The sequence below is a fragment of the Panthera onca genome, chromosome D3 (genome assembly GCF_046562875.1).
Source record: "Panthera onca isolate mPanOnc1 chromosome D3, mPanOnc1 haplotype 2, whole genome shotgun sequence".
NCBI classification, from domain to species: Eukaryota; Metazoa; Chordata; class Mammalia; order Carnivora; family Felidae; genus Panthera; species Panthera onca.
In genome coordinates, this window is record NC_138350.1 from 47,654,669 (window position 1) to 47,673,514 (window position 18,846).

At 33.9% G+C, this 18,846-nt stretch overlaps 1 protein-coding gene across 5 annotated transcripts in view; it reads right to left on the reverse strand.

Moving 5' to 3' along the window:
* Positions 1–18,846, reverse strand: part of SS18 (SS18 subunit of BAF chromatin remodeling complex) — an 89,708-nt gene that overhangs the window by 22,205 nt on the left and 48,657 nt on the right. For 4 of the 5 annotated variants that reach the window (XM_060613483.3, XM_060613487.2, XM_060613484.2 and 1 more), the window contains 4 exons: positions 5,799–5,966; positions 5,039–5,143; positions 2,131–2,223; positions 1,298–1,420 (listed from right to left, as the gene is read on the reverse strand). In XM_060613483.3, coding sequence (XP_060469466.1) covers positions 1,298–1,420; positions 2,131–2,223; positions 5,039–5,143; positions 5,799–5,966 — 489 coding nt within the window. The remainder of the gene's footprint in view (positions 1–1,297; positions 1,421–2,130; positions 2,224–5,038; positions 5,144–5,798; positions 5,967–18,846) is intronic. The other variant, XM_060613486.3, reaches the window with a different exon arrangement.

An 18,846-nucleotide genomic window follows, 5' to 3' on the forward strand; every position in this document is an offset into this window, starting at 1 on the left:
TGTCCAACTCTTAATCTCGGCTTAGGTCTTGATCCCAGAGTCGTGAGTTTAAGCCATGCTGGAGCTCACTTAAAAAGACAAAACAAATAACAAAAACAAACAAGAAATCCATGGAATATTTCTAAAATAATTTGTTTAATGTTTATTTTTGAGAGAAAGAGAGCACAAGCGAGAGAGGGGCAGAGAGAGAGGGAGACACAGAATCCAAAGCAGACTCCAGGCTCTGAGCTGTCAGCACAGAGTCCGATGTAGGGCTCGAACCCACGAACCGTGGGATCATGACCTGAGCCGAAGTCAGACGCTTAACCAACTGAGCCACCCAGGCGCACCATCCATGGAATATTTCTAAAGTCATATCTCAAATTAAAGAACTAGAACTTATCAGTTTGGGGGGGAAATGCCTGGTTCCTAATACCTGACCAAATTTCAATGCATAAGTTGAAGACACAAGAGAATTTCAATCTGATTTTGGTTCTGAGACTTGCTATAACGAGTAGAGAGAGGTGCCCAGAGTAATCTCAGAGCTTAAACTAATGAATAAAAATAATAAAATATTACTGATGTAAAAAAGAGACTATGTTAGCAAGAGATGATGTCAGATTAATAAGCAGTTACTTCTCTAGCATTAGAACCATATTTTCATATATAGAGAGTAGTGACAGTGGCCTAAAATTTACGAATGAGAGATCAGGTCTTTATCATTCCCACTCCCTGTCTAATAAAGTTATTTAAAGCTAGATATCCAGCTACTATAACTCTTATAGTGAGTTTATAATAAGAAAATACAGCTATACTTCCCCAAACTCTGTAAGATACATAACAGCAATAAATACACCCCTATGGATGCGTATATTGCTATTTAACCAAAGAATGACAAAAACATTTTCTTTATGCATTCCAAATAAATCTCATTTGTACTCCAAAAATCAATGTTATTTTTCATAGTAACAGTCATTAGTTTTAGAAATAAGTTTGCTAAGCGAATTATGTAGATATGGTCAATAATCACCCAATTCATCGGTTTTCCAAGCACACACAAAGCTACTGGCTGGGCATGAATGCCAACGAGGTTTAAGAACTCATTTTAAATGATTACATACTTTACCTTTGGTCAATGAACCCTCTCTAGTTTATGTTTCTTTTTAAATGGATTACCAGTTTACTGGAGAAAAAACATTTTCAATTAGTCAGTAATAGACTGAGCTAAAATCGTATTTTTGACAAGAAGAATTCTTAGAGAAATAAACATTAAATATGTCCTTCAATATTTCAAAACAAAACTGCAAAAAACTATTACCGTAGCCCTGCTGCTGTCCTGGATAGCCCTGCTGCCCTGGGTACTGCTGTTGCTGGGGTGGATATCCCTGTTGGGGAGGTGGTCCTTGGTAAGCATCTTGCTGTTGGCCATATTGTGAATTTCCTACAGGATAATTGGAGAAGAGAAAAAAAAAAAACTGAGAAGTTTGCTTAATTAACTTTTTTACTCTAAGATGCATAGCCAACAACACAAGAACAAAATGAAATGCCATATTGATTTTTGAAAGTTAACAAAACAAAGAAAAAACTCAAACCAAACAGAAGGATTTCGGCCAAACAAACTGCAGTTAAAGCCAATTTTGCAAGGTTGAACTGCAGCATTTTCAGCGTCTCTGCCATACGAGCATTACATTTACTGGAACATCACAGTCATAAGATCATGACTATGCTAAATAAAATAAAAAAGACAAAATTAAAGACAGCTACAAGAGCACACACTAGCTACACAAGATCAGCAAGCTGTTTCCTAAAGGCACTATACTTATATGTAAAATTATACATATGTAAACACACACAAGAAAAAAAAATTGGATTGATGGATTTATGTTCAAATAGAAAATTTCCACTGAGGAAAAAATTATTTTTAAATGTTTTAGTCTTTTTATTGTTGTTAGAAATGGCAAGTCATGGTTACACATTTTAAATATTTGTAAGGAAATTATTTTAATTGTTCTGGGCTCCCTGTAACTTTCAAGACAGCCAGCAACTAGTATTCTACAAGAGCTTTGCATGGGTAGAAGTTGTCTTATGCAAGAATTTTCATTCCTGTAGGAGGGGATATATATGTGTATGTGTGTGAAGGTATATAGATACCTCCTTCGTAGTAATGTTGTGAGGAATCCTCATAAGGCCTATCGTAGCCTTGTTCAGGATACGACGGTTGCTGATAACCGTAATCATTATGACCTACATCAATTCGACAAGAGACAGGAAGAAACGTTAATGGCCACTGAGTGAAAACCCTAAATATATTTAAACTTTCAGATAAAATTGAAAAAAAGAAAAAGAAATGGAAATACATAAAAAATAATTTCAATTGCATTAGCCAAATATTTACCAATGTGATTGTTTCCATATTGAGATAACGTGCAAATTTTTTAAAAGCAAAAACAGTAGTTTTAGAAACATTACACTTAGTCTTAACTGATCATCCTCATCAAGGGGGGGGGGGGAGAAAAACTTTATCTTCAATTTTTTTAAAAAAAGAGAGAATGAAAGCATTTAGGCCTTTCACATGTAAATAACTTGAATTAAATTAGAATGAACAAAGGAAGCAATTATCATATTTTGTCAAACACCTGTTCTGCTGGTCGCCAATTCCACAGCATATGCTAAAACAATGCAAAATATAAAAAAGCTCCATAAGTTTTTTTCCCCTGAAAGAAACTGAAACAAATTTTTCACATTCTATTTACTTGCATAATGTATCTCATAAAGTTATTTTCAGATATAAGAACATTATTGCTTAACGCTGCCATTCTAGAAGTCTTTAGAAAGTATTTCTAGAGTACCATAAACATATACCTACACAAAATTAATACTGTGTTAAGTGCTAGAGTACCCCTTTAGTATTAAGGCTCGATAAACTTTATGACTGGACTTTAATGAAAATCAATAGTCTAGTTCTTTTAACTAAGCAGTACTAAGAAAATAGAGGAAGTAACACTTCAGTTAGCTAAAATCTAAACTAAATTTTCAAAGAATGCCTAATTAAGAAGGAATACAGTTATGAATAAATGTTTTACACTGAGTAGTGTTTTAGGATTCCAACATTCCCAAACTACCTCAGAAATATCTACATTAAGGGTTGGCAAACTATGGCCTGCAGTATAAATATGGCCAGTAGCTTGTTTTTGTAAATAAAGTTTTACTGGAACACAGGCATGCCCATTCATATTTCCTACAGCTATTTTCATGCTACAACAAGGGTTCAGTAGTTGAGACTAAGACCATATGGCCCACAAAGACTAAAATACTTACTCTCTGCCTCTTTACAGAAAGAAGTTTGCCAACTCCTAATCTATATATTTACTGGCATAAATATCTGGTAAGAAAATATCCAATGCTGTTTCAGAAAACTGTTGTTATGAATGGAATACTCTACATAAATGTGAGAAAAAGATATTAATACACACCTGTGCAAAAATGATACCATTTAGATTTTTTAATTCCCTGATGTAATAAGTAATTTACAGTAACCTTAAAGTTCTGATATATACAAAAATAATATGTCTATCTATTCTGAATAGAAAGGTCATATTTATAACAACATACATTACACATTTCAGGAAATACACAGGACCAAAATAATAGTGTCAAATTCAACTCAGTTATATAAAACGCATTTTACAAATTAAAACAATTATTTACTTTCAGACTTCCTAATAAATAAATTTAACAAACTAGATTTCACTTCTTTAAAATATCCACAGTATATAAACATTCTGAAGTTTTTCACTGAAAAAAATCTTAATATAATGTCTACATGTGAAACAACCAAAAAAAATCCAACATTCTGAATATTCAGGGCAAGAAAACCTGAGATTTAAAAAAATATGTCATTTTCTTATAAGAAATATCCGTACACATCCTCACTATCACTGGCAAAAACATTTATCATATGCAAAATTCTACAGGTGAGTGTTTGCTCTGCCTCTGCAGTAAAAACCAGTATCCTTATACTGATGTACCTTTATGCTTTACATATGAACCCAAAACTGGCAGCTAAATGATTTTTTAAATACACCACATTCTATCTTCTTACTAGTTTACATTAGCTTCAAATTGCCAGTCCCAACACTTTAGCTTTTAATTTTTAGTTTCTCCAAGTTTCTCTGTTAAATAGTTTACTTAAATATACCAGGGGAGCTTCCTGGATAAATGAAGATTTTGACAAATCCTTTCATAACAAGACAAATCATACTGTAACGTGAACAGCTACCTCCAATTTACCACAGGTAGTTTTGTATGTTTGGATTATTTTTTCCTCAACACTGTATCATAAAATTTCAAACATACAGAAAAATGGAAAGCCCTGTACAGTGAGAAAGCCTACTTCTGCTTGGATCATTACTAAATGCAATACATCTTCAGTGACCACCTTTTCACAAGCCCCTTCCCACTAAAAAAAAATACCATTAAGCTAAATAATTAAAATTAAAATCTGGTTTCCAAATGCTTTTCCTAGTCTACTAACTCTATACACAGTTATATTATGGGTATAATTTAGCCTCCAAAATTTTCAAATGCAAATGCTAATGTATATAAACCACAGTTCTTTGAGAAGTATTTAACGTTAACTAAAATGATAAAACTTGGAAACAGACTCAAGAACTATTATCTTCTATGTATTTATACAATGCATAAAAGTAAACCAATGGGTGAACTTTGCAGTGTGTGAATTATCTCAATAAAGCTGCTATTAAAAAAAGTGAAATCAGTAACATTTGCTTTGGTTCAATCTTCTTTTATATTAAGAAAGGATTCCAATGACAGAATGTCATTCCTGATGGTACTAATATGGACTATTTAAACAAAATACACTTTGATAGAGATTATACACTAATGCAATCACTGGTGCTTTAGATTATTAAAGTGTTTCTAAATTTAGAAGAAACATATTGTTAGTTTCTTCATCCTCATTAAAATGTTTTGAACAGCTATCTGCATTAATATTGGGGAGGGAATAGAAAATGGGAAAGTTAACATTAGGAGAGTTTACCATCAGGGTAATATTGCTGGTTCATGCCTTCTGGAGGACCTTGTCCACCATGACTGTATTGGTCCCCATAATAGTCTTCCTGGCCTGAGTACTGCTGTGGTGGGCCTGAAAAACCACAACCAGTCAAGACATAAATAATTTGTTTTCTATGTCATCAAAGGCTTTCTTTTTTATCTGATATTGTCAGAGATTATTTCTCACCTGTAGATGCTCTGGCAATTGAGATACTTTGAACCATTTTTATACACACACATCCATAAACACACAGCAACACCACGTTTCACAAAAATTATTACGACCATACATACAGGATCTAACAATACCAACTTAAAAAAACAAACACTAACTTCTTTAAAAAAGGTTCAAACTAGTAGAAAATTAATTTTCTTTTTGACGTTAGAGCAGTTTGGAATAAACTAGGGTTTGTTTCTGACCATATATTAAGTAACTTCTCAAAATTAAAATTGTATTTTCTGCTATACATTAGTGAGCTTTTGATATAAAATTTTATGATATAACCTCTTCCCAGAAAAAAATAAAAGGAAGCTGTGTAGTAGGAAGTTCCTATCCACTCCATGAATCTTTGTACCTACTATATCCACTACCTTTTAGAAAAAAATATGTAATAATAATAATAATACTAAAAATCAAGAAACACAAAGCCCTGAATTTGCCTATATGAAATGTTAATTAAAATGTAAAGCCTTTCAACTACAGTTTTATTTATATTAAGCAGGAAATTTCCCAAATGTAATCTTACCCTGTTGAGGTGGTCTATAAGGAGGAATCTGTCTCTGACCCATCATATGATTGCCTTGGTTAACTTGACCCATCATTCCCATAGGAGGCTGCTGGCCTTGATAATGCTGCCCACCTCCCTGTGGCATATTGTATTGTTGAGAAGGAGGCTGCTGATGCATCATTGGAGCTGAAAAGAGACAAAATATTATGCACACAATTTTTTTACGTGTAATTTTAATACCTTAAGAGAAATACAAAAGTATTTTATCATATAACCCCCAAAATATGTAAGGTATTATAGTGAAAACTGACTTCAATAAAAATAAATCTTTCAGTTGAAGTTCACATGCCAAAAATAATCTGCAAACGAGGGAAAACAACTAATACATGGTAGTTCATCTGAAATCCACTGAAGGAGTGTTCTAGTAATTTCTTTAAAAAACAAAGTGAATATAATATGTAAACATCCTGAATATATGCATTTTTCAAGATATGCTACATAATATTTATCTACACAATTCTCCTGGGAAAAACAGAATCTTTTTTTTCTTTTTAATTTTTTTTTTCAATGTTTTTATTTACTTTTGAAGGAGAGAGAGACAGAGCATGAGCGGGGGAGGAGCAGAGAGAGAGGGAGACACAGAATTTGAAGCAGGCTCCAGGCTCTAAGCCATCAGCACAGAGCCTGATGTGGGGCCCGAACCCACAAACTGTGAGATCATGACCTGAGCCGAAGTCAGACGCTCAACCGACCGAGCCACCCAGGCGCCCCAAATCTTTAAGCTATATAAGAAAATATACCACAACAAACTTCACAAAATCACACAGCAAAGCAGGGGTCAAACCAGATTAGGAAAGAAACCTAATCTCTGAACATCCCTTTTTCCCCCCCTTTTCAATTCCCACTCATTTCATTATATAATGGTAGATAGGGAAACGACACATTTATAAATACATTTACATTGGCGGATTTCATAAACTTTAATTTTAGGATTAAATTTTTAAAGGGTCTTCTTTCCCTTTTCCATCTATAAGATTTATAAATGAAAAAGGTCTTCCTGAAATCAAAGGGTTGTGGTGCTTCTTAGTAAGTACTAACACACACACAATCAAAAATACCTAGGCAGAAAACTGTAATAAGCCATAGAGTCAGGTATCAGAATTAGAGTGCCCAGGGGCACCTGGGTGGCTCAGTAGGTTAAGCATCCAACTTCGGTTCAAATCATGATCTCATGGATAGGGAGTGTGAGCCCCACGTTGGGTTCTGTGCTGACAGCTCAGAGCCTGGAGCCTGCTTTGGATTAGGAGGTAACTCCCTCTCTCTCTGCCCCTCCCCTACTGGTGCTCTCTCACCCTCTCTCTCAAAAATAAATAATAAACATGAAAAAAAATCAAAACAACAAAAAAAAGAACTACAGCCTCCAAAGCAAGCAATATCCAGGTAGCCACACTACCACTGCTATAGTATCACATTGGCAACACTAAAAATATATCACGTGAAATAATCAACAATGGCCATAAAGTTCTGTGTTGCCACCTAACAATGTAAACAGCTCCTCAGAGGTTCACTGGGTCAAGTGATGGTATGGAGAACTCATCATTCTACCATCATAACCATTACTGTCTCAGAAGTACATATGAGTCATCCCCCAGTTTACTGCTTAAACAGCTACGTACTCCTCCTTTACTGACTCACGGACAATTTAAGGACAAAAGTAAAGGGTTAGAGGCCTGAGAAAACTTGTACAGTAGAAATTACGCAGAACAGCCAAAAGTTCATCGTTTATTTAAATAAAAGTTAAAAACAAAACACAATTACCTCTTTAAACATATTACTAGCCTATAAAAGCAGCAACAACATTAGCAAAAAGAATTTAACTCTCTTCCACTTTGAAGACCTGTATTATCTAAAGTGATTTATCAGGGCTCTTTTTCTCCTATTTGCCATCTTTTGTCCTTCTACTTTGTTTCAAATTCCTCTTTCCCTCTAATTTTATCATAAATAGAAGTCTTTCAAAGGCTACACTAGGACTTTTCTTTCAACAAGGTAATAAACTCTTTATAGTAGGGATAAGATGGCTCGGTGGAGAATGGAAGGGAAGAGACCTTAACACTAAATGCACTTAACACTGCCAGACATACTTTCATATTTATTTCATGTAAACCACCAACAACTAACAGAGGTAAGGATCCTAATTTTCTAGTTTTTAGCTAAGGAATCCAAAGATCAAGATAACCAACTGGGAACCAGACAAAACACAAGCTTGAAACTAGTTTAACTGAAGTTGTAATTTTTAAAATATATTTTGTATATAATAAAGTATTGAACACTAGCGGGTATAATCTAATAGGCAGTATGATTAGGCATTTCTGTAACTCATTTTCAGTAAATGAAGGTTTTGCTTTGACTCTCTTCTCCAACACTGATTAAAGGCTTCCTGTCTCACAGAAGGCAACTATAAAACTAATGCATATAGTATGCATTGGAACCAGAACTTCAAATAGAGGAGGAAGAAAGCAGAAACATCATAGCTGGGGGGAAATCCAAAAGGATATAATAACAAAAAAATTCTAAGCTTTGCTCTAAAGGAGAAAAGTAATCCAGCTTAAGCCCCAAATAGAAAAGACCATGCTACTTGTGCTTTATCTTTTGGGACTGTCAGCAGTTCCAATCCCAAAGAGCTCAATTACCACCACCGTTTTATTCTTTGTCACTTCCCTCCCTCCGAGGATCCTCCACATCAGTCAGGATCAAACCTAAAACCACAGAGAATGGAGGAGGATAGCATTGCTAAAACATGTTGTTTTTCATCTTTTTCCTTGAAGCCTTACCCATTAAAAAAAAAATTAGAACTTCAACTTTGATTGTTTAAGAATAGTATTATTTTCCATGTGATAATGAAATATGCTACACTGGCAAATGTCTATCATCCTTTGAGACAGTAATGGAAATGAGAGTTGAATCTCAAAAGTTTACACCAAAATTACTTGTAAAAATCTGTACTACAGAAGGAAGATTACAAAATGAGTCCATTATAACCATTTTCTACAAACAATGACATCACACATTACTATAGGGCTTAAAAGTTGTTCTTCATCTTTTAAATAAATCATTTTGATGCTAAGATGCGCAACAAAGTGTGATATTACATACACAAAGATCTTAATGTCTTAATTACCTACCATATGTTTTGTAAAAGTGTTTTAAGAGAACATATAACAAATGTTCATCACAATATTATTTCTTTCCATTCTGAGTTTCATATGTAACAGACATTCTATGGAAATAATGTGCTGTATCTTAAACATATGTAAAATATTCCCAAATCACCACATTTTATGTCATTGGAATTCTTTGTTCCAATGAGATGGTTAATACTTAGTTTTATCTTAAGTTACTGGTCAAAAATTTTTTTAGAGTCAACTATAAAAATAACATTAGGTTTTAATTAATCTGTGAAAAATTTAAGATTATGTAATTTTTTTAAAAATTCTGTATACACACACATATATTCACATCTTCAAATGGAAACCAATACACTAAAACTCTATAAATCATATAATTAATCTATGAACGATTTTAAATAAAGGTTAAATGTCAGCTAACAGTTAATGAGAACTTAGTGCAGGCCAGGTACTAAGCTAAGAGCTTTATGTATACTATTTATTTTCCCAAACTCTATGAAACAGGTAATACTATCATCAACTTCACTTTACAGGTAAGAAAATTTAATTTAAGGTTTACAAGCATTTAGAATCTTACCTAGAGTTGCACAGCTAGTAAATGATGACAACTTTAAAGCCACTATGTATATCTCCTCTCCAAAGTCAAATCATACTTCTCCCATGTAATATATCCCAGGATAACAGTTCTAGTAGGTAACATTATCCATAATATACTATATCTATATATACACACACACTATAGTTTATAGATGTTACTATACTAATAATACACTAATAGTGTATCATATGTACTAATATACTGTAATATAAAAATCCTAAAATGCAAGAAGTTTCTTTACCCCACCTCTATCTATATGCTATAATAAGAATTAGACTATGAAATTGCTTAAGTAATGCCCTCCAAGCATATTTTCCTATTCATATTTCACCACATTTTACTACTGTTCTTAACTTTTCAATCTCAAACTAAACCATTTGTAGCTCTCATTTGAAGGTATTACTAACAGTTTATTTTCAAGAAAAAAATTCCAGTATTCTAGCAAACTCAATTAGCTAACCCACTATCTATTAAATAGCCATTTAAAATGAACGGAATTTTTTACATACCTACAATGTACATCTGTCCTCATCAAGTTTTCAATAGTTCATAAGGCATTTAGATATAATATCAAAAACAAAAGAACAGCCAAGTAACTAATAAAATCCTCCAAACTTAGTAAAGTCACTGTAACTAATACAAACTTAGCTGAGTTTCCTAGCAGCCAATGAAAAAAAACAGAAGCATGATAGATATCAGCTAGTAAAAAAAGTTCACTAAGAGATATAAACTTTTCCGTAACATGAAATTTTTAGGAATTTTCATGAAAGTATTAAAACATACTAGTATCAATAACTCTTGTTGCTGTTTCCTTAGTAACACAGACCATCCTTATATGCAGATCCTCATATTAACCATTTCTTAAAGCTGTGATTTTCGACCATGCGTGATTTTGTCCCCCAGGAGACATTTTACGTGGTCACAACTGCTATGAGTGGTGGTGCTCCTGCCACCTAGTGGAGACAGGACAGATCTACTGCTAAATATCGCAACAAGGCATAGGATAGGCCTCCACACAAATTATGCAGCTCAAAATGTCAACAGTGTTGAGTCAAGAAACCCTGGATTCTCAAGAGCATAATTGTAAATCATAGGCATCTCTACAAACTAGTCTGGGAATGAGAGTATGCATTTAGCTTTCTGGTGATTGAAAGTTAGAAAAGGGATGTATTGTTGCTTAATAAATCCAGAAAAATAAAACATTAGGCAATTTCTTAAGAGTTGGACCTCATACATAGTTTTGACTTTATTATAAATAATTCAAAAACAAAGTCAGTGCTAAACATCTATCATAATCGACTGAAAGGAACTCTAACAAGCCCAAGTAGAAAGCCATGGAGATGTGCTACATTAGAACATATAGTTTTGTGTCACTTAGCATGAAAGCTGGAAAATTACAAACCATTTGGCACATATGAGATTACTCTGCCCAGAAAAATTCTGAGGGAATAAATAAGCATGACTTAGAATATCTGTTAAAATTTAATCTCTAAAATTTATTCCTAGAGATTCTGGTTTAGCAGGTATGGGATAGGGCACACAAATCTTTTTTTTTAACAACTACCCCAGGTGATTCCAATCCATGTAGTCTTAGGACCACATGATGAGATAGAGTTCTAAGAGAAAGAATAACCAATCATCCACTTCGACCATAAAAGAAGCTGGATTATGGTTCATATAAAATGTTTAAATTGGGGGGTGCCTGGGTGGTTCAGTCGGTTGGGCGTCCAACTTCGGCTCAGGTCATGATCTCACGGTCCGTGAGTTCGAGCCCCGCGTCGGGCTCTGTGCTGACAGCTCAGAGCCTGGAGCCTGCTTCAGATTCTGTGTCTCCCTCTCTCTCTGACCCTCCCCCGTTCATGCTCTGTCTCTCTCTGTCTCAAAAATAAACATTAAAAAAAAATTTTTTTTAAATGTTTAAATTGGAGTAAGATTGCATCTCATAGAGTACTTAAGGTGTTAGCTATAAAAAAAAACATAAGGAATTCGTGTTATAAATACATCAAAACTCATCAAATGATACAATTAAGATCTATGCATTTCACTGCATATACATGTTACCTTAAAAAGACTATTTTAAAAATAAATAAAATTTTACAATGTTAAGTCCTAATGATATGCAGACTAAAGTGTTCACGAGTAAAGTATATTGATATCTGCAGATTACTATGAAATGCATTTTGAAAAATAAGACACAATTGATGGATTAGTAGATGGACAGACAGACAATAAACAAATTTAGTAAAATACTAACTGTAGAATGCAGGTGGCAACTATACAGATACAATCCTTCAAGTGTCCTGCATGTTTGAATTTTATGTAAAAAAATATTGGGAGAAAATTTAAAAATTAATCCTAGGAGAATATATAAAGACTTCTCAAAATTCAGCAGTAAAAAACCAAACAATCCAACTAGAACATAGGCAAAAGACATGAAGAGACTTCACTGAAGAGGACATACAGATGGCAAATAAGCACACAAAAAAGATGTTCAGTATCAGCAGCCGTTAGGGAAATGCAAATTAAGACCACAATGAGATATCACTTCACATTTTTAGAACAGCTAAGATTTAAAAAAAAATATGTTGACAATACCAAATGTTGACAAGAATTCGGAGAAAGCAGATCTCTCAGGGCACTTAGGTGGCTCAGTTAGTTAAGCATCCGACTCTTGGTTTCAGTTCAAGTCATGATCCTAGGGTCCTGGGATTGAGCCCAGTGCTAGGCTCTGTGCTGGGTGTGGAGCCTGCTTGGGATTCTCTCCCTCCCTCTCCTTCTGCCCCTTCCTCACTTGTGCATACACATATGCTCCCTCTCTCTCAAAAATAAAAAATAAAAATGAAAGAAAGAAAAAAGAAGAAGCAGACCTCTTATACGTTGCTGGGGGGCAACGTTAAAATGGTACAGCTACTTTAGTGATCTGTTTGGCAGTTTCTTAAAAAAACTAAACGTATACCTATGTGACCCAGCAATTGCACTGCTGGTATCTATCCCAAAAAAGGGAAAACTTTCGTGCAAATAAAAACACGAAATTGTACACAATTGTACATTGCACCTTTACGTAAAAAGCCAAAAATTGGAAACTACTAAAATATCCCTCAAGGGTTAAACAAACCAGTATATCCATACCATGGAAGTCTAACTCAGCAATACCAACATATGAACAACTGATACATGCAATAACTTGGAAAAATATTAATTAGGTTGAGTGAAAAAAGTGAATCTCTAAAGGTCTCATACTGTGTGATTCCATTTATATAACATTCTGAAAATGACAAAAGTATAAAAATGAAAGCGTAACAGTGGTTGCGAGGGATTAGAGATGGCTTGGGGTAAGACACATAGGCTCTCTCTGTATTACCTTTGTAACTTCCTATAAACCTGTAATTAATTCAAAATAAAGTTTTAAAAAAATGCATCATTGGGGCGCCTGGGTTAAGCATTTGACTCTTAATTTCAGCTTAGGTCATGATCTCCTGGTTCATGGGATTGAGCCCCGTGTCCGGCTCTGTGCTGACTGCGAGGAGACCACTTGGGATTCTCCCTCTCCCCCTCCCTCTTTGCTCCTCTCCTGCTCACACATGCTCTCTCTCTCAAAAGTAAATAAACATAAAAAAAAAAAAAATCTTTAAATAAAAAATGTAATGAAACTGAGTTTATAATCTATTGAAGAAACTCATCTGGATTTTGTCCCATAAACCCAAAAGGTTTCAGTAAACTGATGGTCATCTGTTTTATCTGACAGTAACTGACACTTCTTTATTTGGTTCATTTCTGGAATGACAGTTGATGGATGACAATAGCACAGAGAAGAATGCTAGCTTTCTAATTTGTTATGACATGAGGAAACCTAGCTTATCTATCGGTCAACAAATAGGACAAAGTAGTGAACAAGACACGCTCCTGACTTCATAGAACTTAAGAGTCTAGGAAAAAATAATTAAACAGATACTACAAATAATTATGTAATTACAAGTACTCAAACAAACGTCTGCTACAAAGAGCCTAAGTACAGTCTACCTACTATACCTAGGTGGACTGTACCTTGTCTGTAAAGTAACTTAAAACTTGTAGAGTAAGACTGTAGGTGATTTTTAGACTTTACTCTTTTCTGTATTTTCCAGATATTTCATATTAAATATTAGTTATTTTCATAACCAGAAAAATGTCATCATTGAGGAAAAAATTACAACCTTGAAAAACTCATCCAAGACAGCAATAGTGATCAAATTATAAACAAATATCTAATATAATCTGAACTATGATATAATTGCTGCATACACCTGAAACGGAACAGAAGCCTGCAATATTAAGCAATATTACATAGATTTACCAATTTTAACAGTGAAGAGAGATGAGTGTACACACAATTCTCACATATTCAAATCAACTAGAAGTCAAACATGCCATTTCCATGGGATACGATATTTGAAATAATGTCTTCATTTGTAAATTTTCTGTGTTGCATTTGGAAGGAAAAAAGTTGTAGTGTTTTTTTCATATTGAAGATTTATTATATTTGTTAAATTTTGGGGATTCGTACAGCTCCTGAGCCTGGGTAGGGACTTTGGGTCATACTCAGAAGAACTACATACTGTAGACTAAGATTAATAACTTGGGTAATCAAATCTACATAATGGAGCCCCAATATAACCTCTGAACACTGAGGCTTAGGTGAACTCCCCTGGCTGGCAATACTCTGTGCATATTGTTACACATTGGGACCAGGAGAGCAATGCATCCTGACTCCCATGGAAAGAGACCCTCCATGTTTGGTACCTCTTCTGGACTTTTCCCTATGCACTTTTTCCCTTGGTTGATGTTAATAATAATAAATCATAATTCTTCAGTGTAACAGTTTTCAGTGAGTATTGTGCATCTTTCCAGTAAATTTCTGAACCCGAGAGTGCTTAAGGGAACCCCAGAACTTGCAGTCAGTGTCACAAGTGAGGCCAGTCTTAGGAACCGTTCCCCATAACTTTGCAGTCAGCTAACTTCTCAGAGCTAGCATCTTTTTTACAACTTGGCCAACTGTCATCTTCCTTTCTAAGTCCGGGTCAGCTTCCAACATTTTATCCTTTCTACTTTCAATGTTATGAAATGTCTCCAAGAATTTCAACAGGAAGTATTTTGTCAGTCTTACTTTCTTTGGGACAGCTTCGTTCTTTTCATCACAACCAGTACTCTCACGTTATCAATGAGTTCACCTTCACTAAAGTACTTGCAGTGCACATCTAGAGTCTCTCAAATGGCAGTAGTGTCAACATTCCCAGTCAGCAATTTCTTCTCTAACTTTATTTACAAAGGATTTGGATTTCATTTCCAGCAGTATTACTTCTCATTTCCCTACTACACTTCTATCTTTCATAAAATATCATGAAGGTTTATAACTCGGAACCAAGGAAGCAATACAGCTATATACTCTGCTTTATGTGCATAAACTGATAAATACACAGCGATCAATCACTGGCAGCATCTAAAAGTGACATGAATAGTCACTGATTATGACAGTCATCTATTATTTATGCAGTGATTCGTAAACTGAAGAGACAGAAGCTAAGTTTGTACTTCATACAAGGGCTCACAGCTCATCTACCATAACTGAAATCTGAACCATGCTGTTGGGTAAAAGGTGTCATTTAACCAAACTGTGGTAACTCAAATTCATGCATACCAGAACTGCACAAACGAGGCCTGCCTAGATTTCTACAGGACGTGTTTTCTCATGCAGGGACTGAAGACAATCATAGTACTACTACCTCAAGGATATTGTGAGGATTAAATTGGATACATACATACCTGGCACTCGCTGAATATTAGTTCCTATTTTTGATCAGTGATATGCACCCCCCCCCAAAAAAAATATTCGTGTTACCACTTGTGTTATACTTGTGAAACACTTGTGTTAACCAAAATCAAATCCGTTTCTTTACTGTAGGACTTCTGAGACGTTTTAACACACTAGCAAGCAGGCAGAGTCCTCCAAAGCACTTTAGCAATAATTATTACCTAAGTCTATCTGGACCAGAATTTAACAAATGCTGAACAAAAGGCCTGACATAATTAATAAATAACTACATATTTCCACAAAAGTAACATTACCATTTCAGAATCCTATTACTAGAACAAGTCATTTAAAAAAGTTAAATTCCTAGTGTTCTAAAACTTCCAAAATGTTTATATATACTAAATAAAGGGTGACTAGCCTTAATCTATAAAGAACTCCTTCAAATTAGTAATAAATAGACAAATCACAGAATATAGAACACAATAGGCAATTCACAGAAAAAATGCAAATAGCAAATGCTATGGGCTGAATATTTGTGCCTCTCATTTTAAGTATTTATGTATCTTACCTAGCAATTTTATTTCTAAACTTCATTCTACTAAATTCTTGTTTAAGTACACAAAGATCTATATACAAAAATGTTTGTTCCAGAAGTAGTTATAATAGTAAAAGACTAGAAGCATTATCAAAAGGGTATACGGTGGGGCGACTAGGTGGCTCAGTCAATTAAGCATCTAATTTCTGGTTTTGGTTCAAGTCATGATCTCATGGTTTATGAGATTGAGCCGCACGTCGCAGGGCTCTGCACTGACAGCATGGAGCCTGCTTGGGATTCTCTCTTTCCCTCTCTCTGCCCCTTCCCAACTTGCACTTTCTCTCAAATAAATACATTAATTAAAAAAAAAAAAATCAACCAATAAAACCATCCATATTTTAAAAAAGGGGAGGGATATGGTTTAAATAAATTGTTAGATCCATATCATGAATGCTATTTTTAAAATGAGGTAGATCTACAAATACTGATAATAAAGAGGTGCAAAGAAATATACTACTATGATCACATATACAATTAAGTGCTAGGCTCATCTCAAGCACATCTGCTTGGTATAGCTCTTATCAGACAATAATCCACAATATAATAAGATAAATATAACACTCCCAGCTATGATAATACATATTCTTTGTCCTTCATATTTACATAATAAAAGTACTGAGATAAAAATTTCCCAGTACTCTAACATCAAGCTCCAGATTAGACCATTATCATTTGTAACTTATTACCTAAGTGAATCAGGACTTTCTTAATATTATTCAAACAGAACTAAAACCAGAAATAAATTGATGTGCCTAAAAGAGACAACTAATAAACTTATCTCAATTTTTTTGTTGTTGTTATTAAAAAAATACTTTTTAGGGGCACCTGGGTGGCTCAGTCAGTTAAGCATCCAACTCTTGATTTCATGATCTCACAGTTCGTGATTTCGAGCCCGTGTCAGGTGCTGCCTTTGACAGCACGGAGCCTGCTTGTGATTCTTTCTCTCTCCCTCTCTCTCTGCCCCTCCCCCACTCACACTCTCCCTCTCTCTCTCAAAATAAGTATTTTTTTAAAAAGCTTTTTATTCTGACCAACTAATTTCATACAAATTATGCAAACAATTCTGAATCAGAATTTGTATATGCATCATTTCACTTCACCTTCCTTATTAAGTAATTTCGTCAAAGGTCCCACATACAATAATCTACTGGGCCAAGATTTGGATCCAAGTCTAAAGAATTATCCACACAGAACTTGTGAAATACATGTTTTAGCAAAAAGTAATCTGTGAAAACTCTTTATATTTGAATGTGTAATTACTAAAATGATGTTAAATGAGAAAAACTACAAATATTAATGCCTGGGAATAAAAGCTGCAGATTCTACCAAATGTTAACTGTTGGTCACTTTCAGAAAGCCTTGCTATTCTAACTTGACTTTTAATACTCTAATGAACATACCACTTGTTTTATTAAAGAGATATCTTTAAAGTACTAACTCTGTATTTCCAGGTCATCGTGTAACATTTGGGTTTACTTCCTATTCACTGAAGAAACAGATCTTGCATGCCTACTTTGAGGCATTGTTCTAGGAACTAGAACAAAACAGATACACTTCCTCCATTTTTTTTTTTTTTTTAATTCTAGTGAATTCAAGTATTTGAATTCCAGTGAAGTTTATGCTGTATATAGGAGTAAGCAGATCTAATTATGTAAGAGGATGGTGATTTACTTTGAATACAAGTCTTATTCTTAAAGTTCAAAGTAATAATCCCTGAACTTTTATCTGGATAATAGTGAAAATAACACAGGAAAGTTTATGCTGGATTGACTACAACATTTTGCCACCAGTATAAGAAACAACTTAAAAAGTTCCTAAACTTTTCATTTTATCTGGAAGTAGTAGACCCTCTAAGAGAACACGGAGAAAAATACTGTGCTATAGTAATAAACTTAGTTGCTAAATTAAAAAGTATTTCAGTCTTCTCAATTCACAGATATGTATAAAACTGCAAATCAACTACAAATCACCAATATCAATGCCATTATTACACATGCATTTTTTTTTAAGTAAAAAAAAAAAACATTAACTGCTGAATTTTCTTTTACTAACCATGAACACAGTAATATACGATTAGTAAATTTAATGGGGTCAACTTTTTGTGTAGCTTTTTGAAAAGACATATTTTGTGTCGTTGGTCTGCAAGTTTTAGTTATAACAGTCTTTGTGCTGATTTGATTTAATTTTTCAGTAAAACATTTAAAAGCTAAAAACAGCTTTTAAAGAACTAATGAAGCTCAAAAGATTCTACAATTTCATTCCTAGAGATAGTACTTTTATTGTAACACTAGTACACAATGTGCCTCATTATACTAGAGCTAATAGTATAAATTAACAGAATACTTCTCTGCTTTTTTAAACAATCACAACGATAAATTATAAATGTCTATCTGTTCTTTGTATTAATTTCCATCAGACTCCTAAATTACAATGACAACATTTTTAGACAAGTTACTTCCCCCCCCCCTTAATTTCATTTTCAAAGCTGAGAGAGAAAGAAGGAAGGGAAGAAAAAGGGAAAAACAAAAGTCACTTCAAAGCTATCAGAATAAATGCATCTAGACTTTGATCTGTAACGTTCTGTTTAGAAAACTACTACCACATTATCAGTTAAAGCTCCCAAATATGTCACTTAAATAATAATTAATGTAATAGTAATTGCCTTTTAATTATTCTGTTTTAAAATAAAAATTCTCCACATTAGTCTTTTTCCATTTTTTTGTCACTTGACAGAAGTTTAATGTAAGAAATCCCACAAATGTTTCTTTTCCTTGACTAATTAACCCCATTATTTAAAAAATGGTAAGTAGATTTAACAGTTTTTCTAAGATCTCTTGATACAGAAATATGTATGTAGAAATACAGGGATAGCCAAAAGATTTCGATATTTTGATTTTAAC